The sequence below is a fragment of the Thunnus albacares genome, chromosome 8, assembly GCF_914725855.1.
Source record: "Thunnus albacares chromosome 8, fThuAlb1.1, whole genome shotgun sequence".
Classification (NCBI taxonomy): Eukaryota; Metazoa; Chordata; class Actinopteri; order Scombriformes; family Scombridae; genus Thunnus; species Thunnus albacares.
The window spans coordinates 32,307,184-32,329,693 of NC_058113.1; the positions used below are offsets into that span (position 1 = coordinate 32,307,184).

The 22,510-nt window shown below is 38.5% G+C and overlaps 1 protein-coding gene across 1 annotated transcript; it reads left to right on the forward strand.

The window, feature by feature from the left end:
• Positions 1-1,220: 1,220 nt before the first annotated feature.
• cfap418 (cilia and flagella associated protein 418) lies at positions 1,221-16,635 on the forward strand. Its single transcript, XM_044359943.1, has 6 exons — positions 1,221-1,378; positions 2,019-2,121; positions 3,353-3,417; positions 3,850-3,915; positions 4,104-4,199; positions 15,004-16,635. The coding sequence occupies exons 1-6, from the start codon at positions 1,230-1,232 to the stop codon at positions 15,161-15,163; spliced, it is 639 nt and encodes a 212-aa protein (XP_044215878.1). The 5' UTR covers positions 1,221-1,229; the 3' UTR covers positions 15,164-16,635.
• Positions 16,636-22,510: the final 5,875 nt, after the last annotated feature.

Sequence of the window (22,510 nt, forward strand, 5' to 3'; positions counted from 1 at the left end):
GGAATCTTGAAACAGTGAACGAATAAAGCATCATATATGGTGTACATATAGTAGAGACATAAGGTCATGAGATGCCTTGACACTGTTGATGCATCTGCACCTGCAAACAAGCCTATACTTTGTAACAAATCAAACCCATCAATTACCAGGCAATCAACATAATGGTTGCCCAACGTAGTTCTCCCTTTAGTGGAGGGCAGTATCTTATCTAATCTCATCTTCTACAAACTCTTCTTTTTAGGTAAAGTTAGAGAAACTACAGCAGCTGAAGGCCTCCGCAGAGCTCATTGTGTCAGCTGAAAGTCTGGTATATAAAGACACAATACAGAGTGGGATTGGGAAAATGTATTTCCATAATAGCTTTTTCTCTCCATTTACATCACTTTCCTTGCTGTAACCATGTCAGTAGCTGCCCTGCTGCTCACTGAGTCCACACTTGATCCTCTGAAAGTGCAGTGGGATCAGAGCCACACAGTCAACAGGGACCATAGTGGGAAATTGTCGCACTCAAATATTTTGGGGGTGAGGAAAAAGCTGCACTTATCTTTTTGAGGACAGGCAATTATCTGTTAACACTGGCGTCACACAGTACCACTCAGTCAAAATGAACAGAGAGAGTGTTTAGGGTGCAGTGACAACAGGTTTTCAGTGTGTGTGTGTGTGTGTGTGTGTGTGTGTGTGTGTGTGTGTGTGATTTTCTGCCCCCACTACTCACTGTATAACAGAATATAAATCTACAGCCGTATCTTCATGATTCAGCCTAGATTTGCTCTTTGACAGTAAAGATAAGAGAAGCAGGGATTTACTGCTCATCCTCACATGGAACCTGTATTGATTCCATTACAGTATATGAAGTGTTTTTAAAGCCTTTTTAGTTCATTTTTCCTTGAACTGAAAAAGAAAACCAACCTTTGCTCTGCTGTCCACTGGGTTAGTTAGTTAGTAGTAACTAACTAACTATAGTTAGTTAATGTTGTTATATATTTACTTGAGTAGGGTTTTAAACGCAGGACTTTTACTGGAGTATTTTTCCATTGTGGTATTTCTACTTTTACTTAAGTAAAGGATCTGAGAACTTCTTTTTCGAATCTTTTTCGGGCAGAATTTTTTCTTTGGAGCTACATTTATTTTGAAGGCCCAACATCCGCCTTGCACTGGTGTTACTTAGCAACGACGAAAGCCTCAGACTGTGGGCTGGTTAGCGAGGTAACGAGGTAAGCTAATCAAACATGGCTGATGATGATGATGACCTGGATGAACTGTTGGATGAAATCGAAAAAAAGTTTTGCCGAAACGTTTCTGTCGCATCTTCAGCTCGCGCGGACTCGAACGAGGCTGGAAAACACGGGAAAGACAATGACGGACAGAGAAAACACAGGTAAACAAAGCTAATATTAGCTCGTCGATGTTAGCTGTCGACTTATAAAGCTTATGTGAAACAGTTTGCAGGTTAAAATGTCTCTGTACGTTTTAAATGTCCGTGTTAACAGCTTCTAATGAGCAAACCGACATGTTCTGGGCCACAACTGACTTAAACGTTAGCTATAGGTATGCTACAAGCTAAGTCAGTGGGGGAAAGTAGATTGAGGTACTTTACTTGAGTATTTCCATGTGATGCTACTTTATACTTCCACTCCACTACATTTCAGAGGGAAATATTGTACTTTCTACTCCACTACATTTATTTGACAGCTTTAGTTACTTTTCAGATGAAGATTTGACACAATGGATAATATAACAAGCTTTTAAAATACAACACATTGTTAAAGATGAAACCAGTGGTTTCCAACCTTTTTGGCTTTTGACGTCTTACAAAAAGCAGTGTGTAGTCGGGGTCACATTTCACATGTCTATGAGTTGTTAACAGCTCCACCACTTCATCATCTCCAAACACTTAAAAATCATGAACATTGAGGTGTGTTGTCAAAGGTATTTGTTGATGTTTGTCACTACTCTCTGGCCTTGCAGCTACTACAGTGCAAAGGAACTAACTAATGTTTTGGTTTCCTCTGATTTAGTGCTGCTAAACCTGAAAAACCAATAAGCAGCATCACTGAAGATATTGACGCCCTCCTGGAGGAACTGCTGGAGGAAGACTACAGTGATTCCACCAAACCAAAGGTGAACATGCCCAAACTCCTCTCAAAGATGATAGTGTTAATTAAAAGAACCAGTACTGGTTGACCTCTATTAAATTTGCAAATGTTTAAACATTCAAAACCAAGGGAAACAGTCTTGGTTAATATGCTGCAGCTAAATGACGAGTAGAGTAAGTGTTACCACTAACATTTTTAAAGTATCTACACTGAATAATGCACTACCAGTACTTACATGTTATATTTAGTATAACTACTCCAAATATATTCTTGACTTTAGAGCTGCAACAATTAGTCGATTGTCAGAAAATTAATCAGCAACTATTTTGATAAATAATATTTTTAGTGATTTTTTTTTTTTAAAGGAAAAATGCAAAACATTTGATGTTTGCAGCATCTCAAATGCGAGGATTTTAAACTTTTAAACTTTCATACATGATAGTAAACTGAATATTTAAAGATTTTGGACGATTTTGATCGGACAAAAAACAAGATATTTGAAGGTGTTAAAGTTTTTTTTAAAGTTTTGTGACTTTTATGGACAAAATAAGTCCATAGTTGCAGCTCTAGTTGCCTTGTCTGAACTTCAGCAACACAACCTTTTTCTTTTTTCTCTTATTTAACCAAGTATTAAATATATAATTGAGATTAAAATATTTTTTTCAAGGGAGTCATGGCCAAGAAGGCAGCATGAGCAACATAAATACATTAAAACAACTGTCACACCCTAAAAACGAGCATAAAAAATATCCAGTTAAGATGCATATACAGGTATACAAAATTATCCAAATAAGTAAACATATAATAATGAAATAAATGTATAGAAAAATGTCATTAACATAGCCTGTGTTTAGCATGTAAATCCAAACAAGCGAGTTCAAACAACTTGGTAAATTCAGCAGAGCAAAACAACAATATTTGAAAGGAAGTTTAGCGTATTCACATTTAACTTTTTTTTTATTTTGAAATGGAAGTACTCGGCTCATAAATGCACTCATTTACTTCTCACCTCTTCATCGTTATTATGCAGCTGCCTCATCTCCAACTCTGTATCTTCATTATGAAAGAACTGGCACCTGGGTTTGTAAATATGACTAAATCCATATGAATGTTTTATTAGAGGCCATTAGACGTATGGTGAGACACACGTGTTGCTGTAATACGTCTGTTCAGGTTTAAATTAATTGACACTCAGGAGTTTTTCTTTAAGAATATACTTTTTTATCCGTAATCTGCTCTTTTACCTTTAATTTCAGACTGAACATTTTCCTAAAGGACCACAAGTGGAGAAGAAGCTGTCGTCTCAGTCTGGAGGCAGGAAGTAAGTGAATGAGTTCATTCAGAACAACAACAAAAAAAAAACATGCAGGTGGGAATAATAATTACAGGGTACAAACAGAGGAAGAAAATGCACTCAGCCATCTCAAAGGGAATTTGTGAAGACGTGTTCAGCAAAGTAAAAAGACATTTTGACTCAATCAGTGCTAGAAGACAGTCAGTCAACTATTAAAAGTAGGTTTAGAGGATTTTCTTTTGGTAATATAGAGGCACATTTGTTAAATGTTTTTATGAAAGTGAGAACTAGGTTATCATATTTCTAACAGTAAGTTTACCAGTTTCTTGTATGTTGAATAGCAGTGTTCATATTGTGCTGTCGGCTCTTTTGTTTTTCTTTGACGTGGATACTGTGTGGAGACGGTCTGGAGGATTATTTAACCAGACCACATGTCTTACTGCTTGGTTCTGCATCCAGGTGCTGTCCTGTGTTCGTTGGCGGGAGCTCCGTCACAAACGGTGTCGGAACAGCCACATCTAAGAGGTGCGAAAACAACATCCCAAACTGCAAATATCTGTCAAGTCTCGCCTTAATTTGGTTTATGATAACACTGGACAGTCGATACTGTTGACAGTAACGACACTAAACGAGCACTTTGACACACTGATACTTGGAATCTTAAAATAAGCTTCTGTGACTAATAATAACTGATCAGCAATCTGTATCAGCAGGTCATGTGACCAGTTGAGGTGTACGTCCTGTGACTTCCGGGTGCTGATGTTCGATGACTGTGAGTGGGATCCGTCCTGCGATTACCTGTTCCTCAGGTGAGTCTGTGGTTCTCACTTTAGAACACAAAAATACAGAATAATTAAACACTTTAATCGATGGGTGACTGAATTTTTCATTAGCAAAATGATAAAATAATCCATTAATAAAATAGTTGAGGATTCATTTAATAGTTGGCAATTAATTGATTAATGGACTAATTGTTGCAGCTCTGTTCTCCTGCCGTGAGAGTGAGCAGAAATGAAATGAGACTAACTATTCCTGTAAATCTCTGGTATTGGCTGTTGTGCGGATTTCTTTCTGTTTTCACTCTTGGTAATGTTTTCCAGTAACTCCCGTCTCCATGTGAAGCATCCAGCAGTAGGTCTGAAATCTGTGGGTATGACAGTGTTATGGAAAATTCTAACTTTAGGGGATACAAATTGGGTTACGCTGGTTCAAGCACGCGGACCTCGAGGTCACAGTGAAGACAGCGGTAAATCTTACAGAGAGAGACAGTGTGTCCTGTGGCGCTCAGCAGCTGTCTGCGGATGTTTGGAGAAGACAGGAGCCACTCTGATAAAGAGTGAACCAGCGTTGTCACGGTTACCAAGGTCAGAGGAGATGGCCCCCGAGACTCCCCCAGACACCACAGATAGGTTGATTGCACAGATTCCATCGGCATAATCAGACAACAGCGGCTGCAGACCAGAATGCGATGCAACGTGACTGAACTAACACGGGTAAAAAAAACATTTCCCTGTTTAGAAACTAATGAGCCAAGTGGCTAAACTTTGCACGCTGTAGATGCATTGAGTGTGACCATTTCTGGGCGTGTAGTGTTTGTGGTGATCAGAGTTGAGACGGCATCGAGCACACATAAAGTTTCAATTCTGCTCGGCCAAGTTTCAATAAATATTCTCAGCATAAGACATCAAAAGCTCCCGGACGCTTTCTTCATTGATGAGTTGGCCGTTGATCAGCGAATCTCCACAACAGACAGGCTGCCAGGTGTTAGGTTAATGTGTGCCAGAGATCCTCAGTGAAGAACTTCTGCAGGGGAATAACAGTCAGCCAACCGTCTAACTGTCCTCAACTCAAATAAATCTGACAAGAAAAATAGATCAATTTGTAGGAACAGGCCGAATCACAAGGACAATAATAAAAAAGTGCAAGTTGGTTTATAATCTATTGTGCAGGTATATAAAATTGCTGGTTGGATATGTTTATCAGTTGTGACCAGTTCATCCAAAAGCTTATAGTTTTTCCCTGTTTTGTTCCTAAAGAAGTAAAATTATCCAGTAAATTACAAGACAAAAGCAAAGATTAGAGGAAAGTCTGAAAAAAATATGCTTTTTTCTTCCTTTCAACATTAAATCTATCTTTTGATTCCTTCTGGGGGTCCCGACCCTTAGGTTGGGAACCATTCTGCTACATTAAAAATAATAATCCACAGGAGTTTTTATTGGGCAGCTGTTGACATGCCGCACATTACTCTTCACATTATTCTTTGACTTTATTTGACAACATATTGAAGGTGTGAAGCTGTCAGTTGACTGGCTGATATTATGCTGTGTGTAATTTGTAATGTGGCAAACTGGCTCCGTTTGTTGCTGAAGTGGTGTTAGTTGGGGTGTGTGACCCTCTCTGGTCTCCTGTGAGTCTGTCTGGGGGCGTAATTGTTTGTAAAAAAAAAAAGCACATCGACTGAATCCCTAAAATAAAATACTGAATAGTCCTCCGTGTGTGCAGAAAGTAATCTGTAAAAGCTCTTTAGTGCCTGAAATTACATAAAAATCTCAGTTCTTCACACTACAAGATAAAACAACATATCGAACATTTATGCATCACATCAAAATATCAACCTTTCTTGCTAGATTTGTTAGATGTTTGGTTATAGATGATGTTTCTTAGTTTGGTCAGAAGGTGGCAGTAATGAGCTGTGAAGCTGAGCTTGTTTGCTCACCCGCCTCTTCTTCACACATTAATTTCTCTGCTTAACATCCACTAAAACAGCATCTTGAGTAACAAGTGTAGACGCATATATTAACATGTGTTACCTCTTAGACTTAGCGTGGTGGTTTTTAGAAGTGAAAATTACTCATTTTACCCCAGAATTGTTTATGTTTCGTGACCTTTTGAGTCATTTCAAACTTAAAGACTCTTCAAATGAGACAAGTGTTTTAGTCATATCATCACATTCAGGTGTGTTTATCTCCCGCAATCCTGACAACCAGACAAAACATATGAGTGTTTTTGTCTGTCTGAACAATTATGCATCTGCTGATTATCAGTGTGACTGGAATAGAAACAAGTAGAGGCGTTGTTATTTTAAAGCCAGACTCACTCAATGCAAAACAAATGTCAGTGTAGTAATGAAGGTATTCAATCACTTTTAAGTGGCTACAATCAATATTTTTTAATAATAACGATGTATGAGCTGTCAGTGTGTAATGTGTGTGGCTCGTAGTGATGAACCTACAGAGAATTATCAGAGACTCTGCAGCTCCTCTCGGCTTTACGGAGCTTTATAGTGAGTGTCAGCTCGTTGTTTATCTGTCTGGCTGCAACTTTACTGTTCTGGTTCACTCTCAGCGTCTCTCATAGCGTCGTTTTGGTTGCAGCAGGCAGCTGTTTTCAGAGAAAAAGCTGTAAAAAGCTACTGTACACTACCTGCTCAACAGACACAGTTAGCTGTAGACTAGCTGGTGAACATAGTGGAGCATTTAGCAGCTAAAGAGCCAGATATTTCCCTCAGGAGTTGGTAGAGAGCAAAAACAGAGCTAAAAGAGAGTGAATATTAGACTCACATTCACCAGGTGGACAGAAACACGACTCCACATGAATGATAATGTTGCTCATGTGGAAATAAACAACTGTTTGCTAACAAGTTCAACATATCAACTTAAAATGTGATGATATGTCAGAGTTGTGTTCACTAGTTGTTTCCAAAGTGGCCAAAAAATCAGTTGATACAGGTTAATAGATTCCACTTAAACTGGTTAAACCACTATGTAAGAGCCTAAACTGACAGATCGCAGGTAAACACATTGATTCACTTCCTGATGAGCATCATACGTGTGTCAACATAAATATAGACATAGTATGAGGTTTCTATTCATTCTCCCATCTGTGATGTAGTTTCTGTGTCTATTGCTGCTTCTTCATGTTCTGTTTATTCCAAACTAGAAACATGAAATGGATCACTTCCTGTGCGGAACAGAGGAGCTTCAACGGCGACGGAGAGCTTTAAAAACACGAATGGAAATGCTTCAGAAGTGAAGTGGATTGTGGATAATAAACACATCATTTTAGTGTTAGAGCAATCAGCGGTGAAGAGTGAAGAAAAACAGATATTAATTTTTAAAAAGGTTTTTAATAAATTGAATTTGTCAGTTAAATTGAACCACTTACTTCGTAATGCCGAATAAAAACAATGAAATCCAAAAAACTTTCTCTTCGCTCTTGAAGAATATTTCATTAGTTGGTTTTTAAATTCAGTTTTATTTGTGTGACCCCCCCCCCCCCCCGCTGTCCTGACATCTGGCTGACAGCGGAGGGTCGTCAGACAGTTTGACCTGCCAGACTGTAAAAGTCGGCCCATGTGCACCTTGTTGTACTCACACTATTGCTTATTGGTGTTACATATAGTTTCAATAATTTATTAGATTTGTTTTATGGATAACTCGCATCCCTGTATTCATAAACTTTAAACAAATTGTTTTTTAAACTAAACAAATTTAGGATTAATGCTGCTCCTCTCCAATATCCACTAAAACAAACAATACAAACATTATCAAACCGTGCATGGTGCTCGCAGATATCTGAACTGCAACGCTAAATACTAAAGACACTTTAATCAACACTGTTTACAAGCACCTAAATTCAATTTAGCATTCACAAATTGATCCCGAACCAAATTTGACTGTCCAATTAAACCAAACGAGCCTTCATTTCTCACACTAAGCCTAGATTTAACCTCACCAGGCAGGATTTAGATCCTGGACGAGCCCCCATTTTTCAGAAACTGGCTCAGGAATATGACAAGGAGACAAGAGTTTACTATAAATCTACTTTATTAAAAATGGTACAGCTGGGTATCATTTGAAAGTTTTTGATACTTTGCTGACTATAAACATGATATTCAAAAAAACAAACAAACAACCTTTTAATAATAAGAATCTGACTTGGTCTTCTGTTCAGTTTCTGGTATAATCTGGCGAGCACAACTTGTTCAGTTCATTTTGTTACTCCCCCTCCTACCTCCGTCTGTTACAAACATCATTTAATTCCCAGCACAATATTACACAGCTTCTGTGATTATGGGATTATGTCACCACACACAGGTGTACACACAACGACTTTCGTTTCATGTTAAAATCCCCTTTTTGTGTGTACGTGCAGCAGCAGGAGGGACACAGACTAATTCCTGGTGACACTGTGTCATTTGTTACAGTAACAGCAGCTGACAGGCCGCAGCAGAAAAACAAAGAAACACTGGGATGATGACGTTGTGTGTGTGTGTGTGTGTGTGCGGCAAGTCGGTCTGGATGTTATCTTACATCATCCTCTGAGGGGTCGTTGTCTTCCTGCTGATCAACACGTCTGCTGATACGATACCGTGTGAAAGTGACAGAAATCGCAGAAGTTTAGTCAAGTTTTATCTTTATTTTCAGTAAGAAAACATAGAAGTAAAGTACTTAAAATAGAGCTGACTGGGATGAGTTATTATAATCAATTAATTCTACATTTAGGAAGACATTTTTAGTGATTTATCAAACCTGCAATTAAATACCATCAACAAAAAAGTAAAGAAATGATAAATAAATGTAATTACCGTAGACTGTATAAGAATATGGACGTAGTTAACGTGACGTCACTCGTTGGTTTCTGAAGAGCGGTTTTGACACTCAAAGTGAGCCGCTCCGGCTCCGGGAGCCGTGTAAATCTGATAAATTACCTCAAGTGATGTTGCGTTAGAAAGAAGTGATATTAGCAGTTAGTGTAGCTCCTCATCTCTGCTGGAGGCTACATTAGCTACTACTAGCATAATACCGCGCTCACGTCATGTCCCATCTACGTTAAAGGGCGGGTTCACAATTTTTCAAGCGTGTCTTAAACCAACAGTCAGGAGCCCAAATGAACATTGAAACCTGTTTTTCTTGCTGTAATCATTCCTCCTGTTCATACTGACCATTAGAAGATCCCTTCATAATGCACTTACAATGGAAGTGATGGAGGACAAAATCCACAGTCCTTCTGTGCAAAAAATGTATTTAAAAGTTTATCTGAAGCTAATATGAAGCTTCAGCGTCCAAATGAGTCAAATCAAGTAGATATCTTTCAACGTTACAGTCGTCTTAGTGCCAAAGTTCCTCTTTTTGTTACTATACTTCCACCGCAGCTCAACAGGGAAACACTGTCCGAGGAAACACAAAGAGGGAATTTGATGCTAAAAAAGATTGTAAATGTGTCAGATATCCACTTGATATGACTAACTCAGACTGCTGAAGCTGAATATAAGCTTCACAGAGACTTTTAAATGACTGTGTGGACACACTGTGGATTTTGGCCTCCATCACTTCCATTGAAAGCACATTTGAAGGATCTTTTAATATCCAGTATGAACAGGAGGAATGATTACAGCGAGGAAAACCTCTTTCACTGCTCATATGGACACCTGACTGCTGGTTTAAAGCACCAAAGTGGTTTGACTTTATCCTCTGGAGACTTTGAATATCTGTAGCAAATTTCACATCAATCCATCCAATCGTTAGTTACATCACTAGCATGGTGAAAAACCTATAAATATCCACATTTTTGCACACCAACATAACTCAACATTTCACACATGTGGAACCCAGGACCTCAGTCCGTTGACATTTCAACACTAAGCATCACTCTGTTTCCTGGAGTGTGTACTTTTAGACTGATCGTGTTAAGTTCAGAGCACTCAGGAGAGCTCAGGGTGATGAGTTTGTCCTTTAAGTCGTCACATCATCGACTGACATCCAAAAAGCTTCAGTCCCTTCAGCAGCAGAGCTTTCACCTGTCAGCTGCAAGATTTTCACTGCAACTATACTGACATCTGTTATTTTACTGCTTCATGTCCAGTTCTTCTCTGATGAATACAGATTTTAAATAATCTTGGTGTCGTTCCACTTTAACACATTTAACTGGAGGTTAAACTGTCTGTCTGAATAATAGATTTAGCAGTTTATCCATAGTTTGTTCATTTAAGAATATCATGGTTCATATTATCCTTTAAGCAATTGATCAGGTTTCTTTTCACACTGGATTTTACCATCTCAATGGGAAGTGAACATTCATTACCGAGGATACCCACACGCTTGTTTTATTCTTTTATATCTTTAATTAAGAGCCTTACCCGAGACTGAAAGCATTGAGCTGATAGAAGTACAGGTGTTGTAGCCTGTAATTTATTATCAAAAGTGCGCATGCATGGAGCGTAAAAGCAATTATAAATGGTGTAGATGAATTTATAATTGCTCTTACAGTTGTTGACAACGTAGGTGTGAAATGCAGCTCTTCACTGCTCAAGAAAGACGCTTTTTTTAAAAAAAACCTTTTTCACTGTGAAAGTGTGAAGTGACTCAGCTTTTATTTCCTGCAGAAAGCAGCGACCTCAAACAGTATTTAAACCAGGAGGAACGCTCTGTGTTTAACACTGAATGCATGTTGAGTGCACTTAACGTTTCACTCGTGTGTGTGCTTGTTAATTTGCTTTTCACTACCATGTGTTTTAAATGCTAAAGATCATAGTAATTCATATGGATGAAGCTAAGACTGGACGATAATTTTTTTTTTTTTCGATATGGTGGCTCCAAAGTATGAAGTTCCACTGGTGATGGTTTTAGTCTGTTGACAATCCCTGATATATTAATCCTGTTTTAGACCTGAGCAGTTAATTAAAGCTGCATTGACACATTTTTAGCCACTAGAGGGCAGAAAAATGACAATACAGGTTTAAAAAAGTTGTGGCAAACATGTTAGTAAGCTGTTACTGATTTACACATCCAGCAGACATGAAACAACATGTTTGTGTCCTTCTGAGTCCAATATTCGCTCTCCTTTTAGCTCTGGTTTGGTCTACACCAACTCCTGTGGGAAAATATCTGGCTCTTATAGCTGCTACATGTTCCGCTTTCTTCCCCAGCGAGCACACGTATCTGTTTTTATTGAACTATACCTTCCAGACTACGTAGCTAAGTGTTTTAGCATCTTTCATTCACTTACATGAAACGGTTAGCATTAGCATTGCTATGCTACACTTTTGAGCTACTTATCCACTCGGTGATGAATACAGATTTGGATGGTGTACCTGAGTCTGCTAGTTAGCTTAACACAGTAACTTTCTAACCATGTCAGGCTAATGTGAATTCTCATTCTAGCTAAAAGAAAAGTGCACTGCATTGTTTTCTGATGGGGGAGATGAGAGTAAGTGTTGTGCAGTCAGCTTGGCCAGATAGCCACGTCAATCATCTTTCTCTTAAATATGATTGGGCAGGTATTTATTATGTAATAAATTCCCTAGTTTAGCCCAACTGCAACCCAGTAACAAGGGAAGGGAGAGAAACTTTCTAAAGAACTACATAGACTATGTCAAAGGCTGTTCTCATACTTTTTAGGTGTTTACTAAATGCACATTAGATCCCAGATTACATGATTAATAGCCAATCATGGATTTGCCTTTCCAGGGGCTTTAAGTGTTTCTGTCTGCTGTTTGATGCTGGGGAAGCAGTGCACAGCAGGTTTATTACAGCTTGTTTGATGAAAACAGCTGCCTGCTGCTGCTGCTGGAAATGAGGCTGATGAGCGTGCTGAGAGTGAACCGTACAGTTCCAGTTCATCTACCATGAGTCAGCAGATAAATACAAATATTGATAAATGCACATTTAAAATATTACTACACTGATTTATCATTGCACTTATTAGAATTACTTATGATAAGTGCAATGATGAGTCTGATAATTATCAGACTCATGATGGACAGAGCAGCAGAAGCAGAGATGTCATCTTTTTTTATTCCCTGCATTCTTCTTCTATGACAAAACCTGGCGCCTACATTACCCACAGTGCAACTCCACCTCTGAGTCTCATATGACCAACCTGAGTCGTCAGATAACATGAACACTCCCAAGTTCTTAAAGGATGGGTTCAGAATATTTCCAGTGTGTGTTAAACCAGCAGTCAGGTGTCCATAGTAACAGTGAAAGAGGTTTTCCTCGCTGTAATCATTCCTCCTGTTCATACTGGATATTAAAAGATCCTTCAATTGTGCTTTCAGTGGAAGTGATGGAGGCCAAAATCCACAGTGTGTCCACACAGTCATTTAAAAGTCTCTGTGAAGCTTCTATTCAGCTTCAGCAGTCTGAGTTAGTCATATCAAGTGGATATCTGACACATTTACAGTCTTTTTTAGCATCAAATTCCCTCTTTGTGTTTCCTCGGACAGTGTTTCCCTGTTGAGCTGCGGTGGAAGTATAGTAACAAAAAGAGGAACTTTGGCACTAAAAAGACTGTAACGTTGAAAGATATCTACTTGATTTGACTCATTTGGACGCTGAAGCTTCATATTAGCTTCAGATAAACTTTTAAATACATTAACTGTGGATTTTGTCCTCCATCACTTCCATTGTAAGGTCATTATGAAGGGATCTTCTAATGGTCAGTATGAACAGGAGGAATGATTACAGCAAGAAAAACAGGTTTCAATGTTCATTTGGGCTCCTGACTGTTGGTTTAAGACACACTTGAAAAATTGTGAACCCGCCCTTTAACGTAGATGGGACATGACGTTAAATTTTGGCATCGCAAATTAAATTCAGCATTGAAAACAAAACCTGAACTGAAAAATAAAACACAGGCATATTTTGTTTCGATATTTTTTGAATTATGATGTTTTTCAATGTCAATATTCAGATTTTTTTCTTCATGTCTCTTTTTTCAGTGACAATTTTTTTTTTAATGTTGTCATTTTTTTTCCCCAGTGTCACTGGTTTTTAACTTTCTGTCAGTGTTGTGGTGTAGAGAGAGAGAGAGAGAGATCACAAAGCCAGTAAGCCTTCCTGTCTGATGAAGATACCCGAGGGCGATGATGGAGATTTTGAGCCAGACTGTTGTAATTTTCATTCTAGGACTGTCAGTGTCACTTTATTAAGTTTTAATATTTTTTTCAGGCGATATATGGTTAGTTTTTCCAAATAACGCTTTACTATGAAATGGTTCTATACAAATCAAATTTTAATCAGATTGAATTCAGCTCACAGCACCGCTGCAGTACGTCCTCACAGCACCGCTAGCCTGGCTGTAGATTATTAATGTTGTTGTAATGTGATCAAAGACCCTAAAAGGTTTTTACAGAGTGATTACACACATACTCTATATGACTTTTATGAGTTTTCTCACACTTATTGTTAGTGATCCATCCAGTGAACGTCTGTTTCAAACATTTTTCCCACCGTAGAGAGACCAGGAAACTGGAAACAAACAAACAAACAAAAAGCATCAATCTGTTAGAAAAGGTTGAGTTTCTGGAGGACAGACGTTACCTTTATCCCTGCTATCTCCGCTCATTAAACCGGCTGTGCGGAGCAGCCGAGGAGCCTCATTTAATTTTTTTAGAGCAGCAACATTCAACTGTAAGAGGTCAAAGTTCAAGATCTGTGATGCAAAGTGTGAAAATTGACCTTTAAACTTGAGACAAATGAGCTGCGAGAAGGAATATATTTAACTAGGAGAAGTTTGTGAATGGAATTACAAAAAGGACAATTTTAAATGTGTTTTTTAAAATCAATAATACATCATTTAAGGCTGCATTAATATATTTTTTTGTCCGCCTGGGAACCAAATGATGAGCTGATAAACTTGTTATAATGAACATGTTAGAGAACAACCAACTCCTGAGGAAAATATCTCTTTAGCTTCTCGATGTTCCACTTTCTTCACCAGTTACTCTTTAACTTTCTCAGTCTGCTGTTTGCTGACAGTCGGGTTTATCAGAAACCAGCTGAGACTGAACCAGACAGGAAAATGTGCCAGAAAGCCAAAACAAGGAGCTAAAAGAGGCTAAAAGGCTCCGTAGAGCTGCAGAGTTGGTGAGATGATTAATACAGCTTTAAGTGGACCAGCTGATACTAAGTACAGATTTTGGATACTTCCAAATATACTTATAACCAGGAGGCTTTTATAATAAAAAACTTCTTTTATATCATCTTTTTTCACAGACTGAAGAGAATCTCCACACCACAGATATTTCTCCTCACAGCAGACACTAATTATCACGTAGGCTCACATTGTTAAATATATCTCTTATTCAATCTGAAATAGAGAAATTAATTTGCAGCTGCTGAGTCGGAGCATTAAGGAGCTGTATCAGCGCTGTAGCTGAGAACACTTAAATCATCTCCAGGGTAGTTATTCAAGATCTCGTCTAGACGTGTTTTAGGACACATAAAAATACTCTGTGCTGAATAATAATAATAATCACTATCTGATGTGGTTTTTCTACAAAAAAAAAAGTTCAGTTAAAATTACATCTCTTCCTTCTCTCTCTTTTTAAAAATCCAGAAGTTTGTGCACTGGAGGCTTCAAGGTTCCACGTCACACTTGTGTAAGCCGAATACTGGACCACGATTGGCTCCAAACTAGCTGTGATGTCACAAATCCAGCTCGTAGGTTCACGTGTTAAACTGAGATTTAAGGTGAACTCAAGAGAAACTTTCCTCCCTCAGCAGATGAAGAAGAACAACATCCAGCTGAAGGAACAAGAAGAAGAAGAAGAAGAAGGTGTCTTTACAGCTTTACTCCATCCTGTCTGTCTCTGTTTTTCTGTCTGTGCAGGAACAACATGCCGGACCGTCAGAAGCTCCGAGCCAAGCTGAAGAAGAGGAGAGGTTTACGAGCGTACGCCTGCCAGTGCAGCTGGTTCTCCACGTTGGAGCCGACAGACCTCCGGGACCAACCTCAGCTCAGATGGGTCTGCGGCAAACACCAGGACTGACGTTCGCTCCTCACCGCTGCTACACAGCCGTCACAAAACTTCTGATCAGTCTGGATAAGCAAAGCACAAATGTGACAGACAGAGAAACTCGTAGCTGGTTTCACGTCAAGTCAAGGAGACTGTTGGACATAAATACCTGCAGTGAAACGGACTTCAAGGAGGGTTTTTACCTCGAGGTTTCTGCAGACAGCTGTCCTTTCATCATGGTCATATACACTGATTACACTAAACAGCATCACTTATAACCTCTTCATTATCTCTAATATGCAGTTAGGTTTGATTTTCAGTGTCAGACCCTGAAATTATCAACTGAATGTTTTTTTAAATGTCAGACACCTCTGAATGCCAGAAACACAGCTGACCATCCTGGTTAAAATCACAGATATGCTATAAAATCAGATTTCTATGAAAGGACAGTTTATTGTTGTTTAAGCTTTAACTGAGACGCTGCGTCGTCTCATTTGTTTGTCTTCTTGCTGCAGGAAAACAACTTCTGGTTGCACGAGGACATAAAAATCAATTTAAACTGATCAGCTCCTTTTTAAAAAAATAATCAGTGTTTATCTGAGAAAATCTGTTAAATTATTAACTTTAATAATGAAACACTAATTCAAAACTGTGTAGAGAAGATCTGAAATGTATTAGGGAATGTTTTGAACATATATATATATATATTTTGTTGAACGTTTTATGACTCTGTAGTGTAGTTTTATGTAACTCAGACACCAGACTGTATTCTAGTGTTTTGGTTTTTTTCTGCTTCTCTCACAGCAGAAGAAGAAGAAGAAGCTGCTCAGCTGTCAGTCAGCTGTTTGTTCCCCACGGAGACGCAGAAGTCTTCAACTTCACATCACCGACTGTTCTGTTCTGTAATTCACAAGAACAGGTGCTGCTTTCTGTCCACAGCGTGTCCTTTATGTAACAACCAGACATCAATTTTAGATGTGGAGCTTTACGGGAAAATGTCTGCAAAGATGTCAGAGTTAAGAATAACGAGCTGCTATGATTAGACAATTAGTTGTCCGACAGAAAATGAATCAGCAACTATTTTGATAATCAAATTATCATTTAGGTACTTTTTTTTTAAGCAAAAAATGCCCCAAAATTTGATGGTTTCAGGTCCTCAAATTTATGTTTTTGCTGCGTTTCCTCGTCTTACATCACAGAAAAATGTAATAACTTTGGGTTTTGGTTTGTTTGGACAAAATAAGTGATTTGATGACGTCACTGTGGACTCTAGGAGACATTTTTCACTGTTTTGGTGCTATGTAAAGCAAAATTAATTGATTAATCAGAAGAATAAGCAGAAGATTAATTAATATAAAAATAATAAATTAGCTGCAGCCCTACATGTACATTTTGTGTCTAATATAATTATGTTTTGTTTTGTTTTTTAACATTTGGGCAGATTTACACATCAAAGCCTCAAATTGTGTTTGTGAAGTAATATGAATTAAAGGAGACATATCATGCTTTTCTGTCATTTATACACTGTTATAATATCTGATGTTTAACATGGTCAAAGTTCCAAAACTTGAGGTGAACATTTGTAAAAATGCCGCCTGCAAGTCAAAGGTCAGGGCTTCGTTACCTCTGATGTCAGATCATTCACGCGTGCCCACAAACGACCGTCCGTTAAACTTTATCGCTAATATTGTTTCACTTTGAGTTTTTTTTCTGGGTCTCGGACCCGTTTGGACTCGTCTGTGACTTGACTCCAGTGATCTTGATCACGGTCATTTCTCACAAAGTCTGTTATTAAAAGTGTTTCTACTGTTTTATTTGTCACATGATGTATTGAACCAAGTGATTCAGCCTGTTGGTGCATTTAGAGATATTTTATATTTACAGTGTGTATTTTCTCTCATGCAGTAAACTGACCTGCTGTTAAACAGAACAGACTCACTGATGATTAGTTGTTTGTGTTTGTATTTTTGTGGATTTTCAGTGACATCGGCTGAACTGTCGTGGTTTCATTCAGCTCTCTGAAGTCAAGTCACAGTTTAGTGAGATTAAAACTGGCCGTTTAACTCCAAACACAAACACACCAGCAGCTGTGTAATTACCCAGTAAATGATGAGCGGGAGAGAGAGAGAGAGAGGGAGATGTGTTTTCAGCCTCTCTGCTGAGGGTCGATAACACTGCGGCCGATTAAATCACTTTTTTTTTCATTTTTTAACCAGTAATTTACGACGCTGAACACAAGTGAAGGTTTGAGGTAAACCACCGAACCTCACACTCAGTGGAATAATATCAAAACTTCCTTTCCTTCCTGCACAGTGTGTGGTCCTTTTTCTTTGTTCACAGTCGGTTTTAATCCTAATCGTCACCAGATTTTATCCCTAAAACCTCTGTGTTGAAAGATAAGTGTCAGGGCTGGTATTATATTTTTTTATTATTGTCAACAAATCCCATGAAAAGACCAAAACCTACATTATCTCCAAGACCACTGAGAGAAGATTACTGAACATGTAAATCTTTAAAAACAGGTCATGAATATTGTTGGAACCCCCCCCCCCCCCCCCCCCCCCCCCCCCCTTTCTGCTCGCAGCGGTTTACCTGGCCGCTTCCTGCAGGAGCCGGCAGTCAGGGGGGTCCTTAGGGTAATGCAGGGACACCTGGATCTCTCTCTCTCTCTCCTTGGATCCACATCTCTCCCGGTTTTGGTATTTTTCTTTTGCATTCAACAGAAGCTACACATCTCACTCATCCACACACTACATACACGACTGATGCAGTTACTCTCCACACTTCACGCCTGTTGTATATCTTTATGTTTTAGTTTCAAATAATCGGCACCTGAACCTGACTCGTTTCCCCTCTTTGTCACATTCATTGAGCCGGTTTGTGACAATACGCTGCATATAGTTTCATTAATTTAAACGGCTCAATAATTTCTTAAAACAGCTGGTTTCCGTAGTTTTTAACCAACAAACAGGAGGAAATTGTGCATTTGTTGGGGACTATTTTCAGTGGCGGATTAATCTAAACAAGCAATAACAAAAAGGGTTAAAGACGACAGAAATTTGACAGATTTACGTCGTTTTTGTGTGTTTTTCTGGTGGCTGGTGTTTTCAGCCTTATCCAGATTTACTGGAAACCATTTTTAACCCTCCTGTTGTCCTCGGGTCAAATTTGACCCGTTTTCAAATGTTTTTATATCAGAAATATGGATTTCTTTCATCTTATTGCCTGAAAATCACATGGATGGTTCCACACCACGCACTTTGCAAGTAAAAGTAATGATCACTACTTTCATTCAATTTTGGGTGTTTTATTAAAATGTATAGCATTTGTGGACTTTTGACAAAAGTTGCACGACGGAAAGACAACAGGAGGGTTCAAAAACTCCATTTTGGGTTGTAAATCTTAGTGTGAATCAACGGCCAAAACAAAGAGACAAAGATGAAATGTAGTTTGTTTAGTCTGGACAGCACAAAGTTTTATTTATTCAAATTAAACCGCTGTGTTTATTGGCACCAGACAGTCGACTGTACCAACTGTCCAGATGTGTGTGTGTGTGTGTGTGTGTGTGTGTGTGTGTGTGTGTGTGTGTGTGTGTATGACAGCTCAGACCAGGAATTCATGTTGTTTTTGTTATGTTCCTTTTATATTTATGAGTCATAAAGCATCAAGATAAGCAAGTTTGTTTAGCACAATTTGCTTTTATTGCATTCTTGTCTTTATTTGCATCTGTGCCAAATCCACAACTCTTCAGTCTTTATGGTGTAAAGCAAACATAGTGTAACAATTAAACACAGAAATCAATATTATTATAATCACTTGAGTTGAGTTGTAACAGCTGTAGACAGTCAATGTGAATCATATTTATATTCCTGTTAGCGAATACTGACAAAAAACCCCACTTCATCCTCTCACCACAGGCGGCGTGAGGACGTCTACATGCTGTTTGTTGTCTTTGCTTTTAGTCAGGAAATATTAGTAGGCCTACCTGCTGGGATCCTATTGATGCTCCGCTTTGGCTCTATCTGACAGATAGTTCGACAATTATCATATGTGAGGATAAAACACTGGCTTTCCTGCTGCGAGGGTGAAACAGCAACAGCGTGAAGGAGACCGTCAGATCTCTGTTATGTGATAAACTCAGGTGTGACATCTGGTATGAAACACGCCGCTGTTTGTTCTGTCGCTTTGACTCCACCAGAGATGAGTGCTGGTTTGTTTCTGATAACTTGTTCAGTGTGTGTGTGTGTGTGTGTTTTTGAAATCAGAGTGCTGGAGTATTTTAACAGGTGGTGTTCAGTTTCAGGAGATTTTTTTACTTCATAAACCATTTATTATCTGTTTATATGCTGCTTATACATGCTAAATACTGAGACTTAAAGTAAAGATAACATAGAACATTGCCTGTAGTTGCAGCTTAAATTGTGCTAACAGGGCAGGTATCATAATCAAGTAACGTTAAACTTAGTGAAATATTGCGACAGTGTGAGTCCTGGTGCAGCAGGTGAGTCAACTGTCAATCAGTTTAATTTAATAATTAATGGATTTCTTGGTTCTCTATAAGTAGTTTTGTTTATGATTCTTATGGCTCTTTTTTGAAGGATGAAGACTGGATTAGTGTTTGTTTTATATGTAATTCTCCACGCTTCCACACAGTAAGTTATATATGGGAGTATAAAGGAACAGTATAAGGTTTATAACAAAGCTTTATTTATTGTATTATTGGTTTATAAAGCACTGGATGGTTTAGGACCAAAATACATCTCTGATCTGCTGCTACGTTATGAACTATCCAGACCTCTCAGGTGGTCTGGATCAGGTCTGCTTTCTGTCCCCAGAGTCAAAACTAAACCTGGAGAAGCAGAGTTCAGTTTTTATGCTCCGCATATCTGGAACAAACTCCCAGAAAACTGCAGGTCTGCTGCAACTCTCAGTTCTTTTAAATCACAGCTGAAGACTTTTCTGTTTCCTTTTATTAAACCAAATTTGAGGGTTAATATATTTACACTGTAACTTTTATTCTCTTGTTTTATCTGTCTTATTCCCTTTTTGCTTCTTTTTATTTCCAAATGTAACACTTTTTAATTGTTTTTATGTCTTTTTACTTGTGTCGCTTTTATATTTTGTTTTAATGCCTTTTATGCTCTATGTAAAGCACTTTGAATTGCCTTGTTGTTGAAATGTGCTGTACAAATAAACTTGCCTTGCCTTAAAAGATCTTTGGCTTTATGTAATATTGCATCTAGCAGAACGGACACGTGTTTTCGTTAGCTTAAAATGAGCCTTTTATATCTACAGAGGGAGCGGGTCCTCTTCCACGGAGGTCGCCATCTTGCACCGCCATGTTTCTACAGTAGCCCAGAACAGACAAACCAAACACTGGATCTAGAGATGAGTTTTGGGGTTTTTTTGAGAGTTTCGCAGCCACCGTAGGTTCTCCTAAACACCTGGAAGGGGAGGTGTGTTCAGTCAGTTGCAATCTGCAACCTCACCACTAGATGGCACTAAATCCTACACACTGGTCCTTTAAATATGTTGATTTTTTTTTATTTTTAAATTTGTCAATGAATGAATGAATCAGTCAATGATTTAATCAATTAGAGCAAACAGTTGTAGCTCTCCATGCATGTACTCTACATGTCCGTACTGACTCATGGCTGGAGTCTCTGTTACTGTCCCTGAAAACGAGGAGTGATGGACTGAGAGAGGAAGACACACTGACAGAAGTGTGACTCATCCGTTCTTCTGTCAGCAGGAAGAGCAGAACAACAGAGCTGCTGAAGGTGATGAGGAGGAGGAGGAGGAGGAAGAAGAGGAGGGAAAACAACAGCCGGAGAGACGGGGAAGGATGAAGCGTCAGCTGTTGTCACCACCTGCCAGACTCAACCTGTCTGTCCTGGAGAAAACTGCAGAACATAAAGCAACATAGCGGATGCTGTTCTGCATGTTTTACCTTTCTCACTGTGACTCATACAGAGTTTTACAAATGATACCAGCAGGTTTTTAGATTGATCGTCCACCAGGTTCAGTTAATTACAGCACAACCCTCAACACCCAGATGAAAAAGAACTTTATAAATGATATATATGCTGCAAAATGTGCAAAATGTCTTACATGATTATGGACCTTAAAAATAAGTCGTATACTTTGATGAACATACGATATCTGTCTTTGAAAGGAATAATAATCATGAGAGCAGCAGGTGAGCCAACCGTCAATCACAGCTGTCAATCACAGCTGTCAATCAACGCCTACACAGCAAACTTCAAAGCTACTATAAGTCTTCAAATCTTATTAACAGAGCAATAATTTCCAAAACGACACTTATTAGAGGGTCTGAATTTAGAGATTGAGACCAGAATGACTCGTTGAAATAAATGATTGATTCAGTATTTCCAGAAAGAAGTTGAGGCTTTTTGAACAGGAGTCAGTTGGAGCAGCTAGCGGCCGTCTGTGATACTTCAGAGTGCTTCAGCCTCAAGATGTGAAGCTGCTGCTTGCATAATACACTGAACTGTAGGGGGGGGGGTCAAGTTGCATTGTGGGTAATGTAGGCGACAGGTTTTGACAGGGAAGAAGAATCCATGGAATAAAAAAATGACAGAATGTGGAAAGTTGGAGCCTCCAGTGCACAAACATTGAGAAGAGACCAGCAGGAAAACTTAAGAAATGTTAAGAAATCAACAAATATTTACAGATTCTGAGTTTTTACATAAGAGAGAGAAGGAGGTTGTTTTGGGAATTTGAAACAAGATAATTGAACTTTTACGTCCTAAAACATGTCTGGAGGAGATCTTGAATAATTACGGTTTAAGTGTTCTCAGCTACAGCGCTGATACAGCTCCTTAATGCTCCGACTTAGCAGCTGCAAATTAATTTCTCTATTTCAGATTGAATAAGAGATATATTTAACAATGTGAGCCTACGTTATAATTAGTGTCTACTGTGAGGAGAAATATCTGTGGTTTGGAGATTCTCTTCAGTCTATGAAAAAGATGATAAAAAAAAAATGTTGTTATAAAAGCCTCCTGGTAATAAGTATATTACATCATTATTCCAAGCAGAGGATTTTGATCTTTAAAGGACGGGGTCACAGTTTTCAAGTGTGTCTTAAAATAACAGTCAGGAGCCCAAATGAACATTAAAGCTGTTTTTCTTGCTGTAATCATTCCTCCTGTTCATACTGACCATTAGAAGATCCCTTCATAATGACCTTACAATGGAAGTGATGGAGGATAAAATCCACAGTCCTCCTTCTGTGCAAAAAAATGTATTTAAAAGTTTCTCTGAAGCTAATATGAAGCTTCAGCTGACGTGGAAAATTGTGAACCCGTCCTTTAATTACCTAAACAATCCTTCCCTTTGTTTCTTTGAGTGTATAAT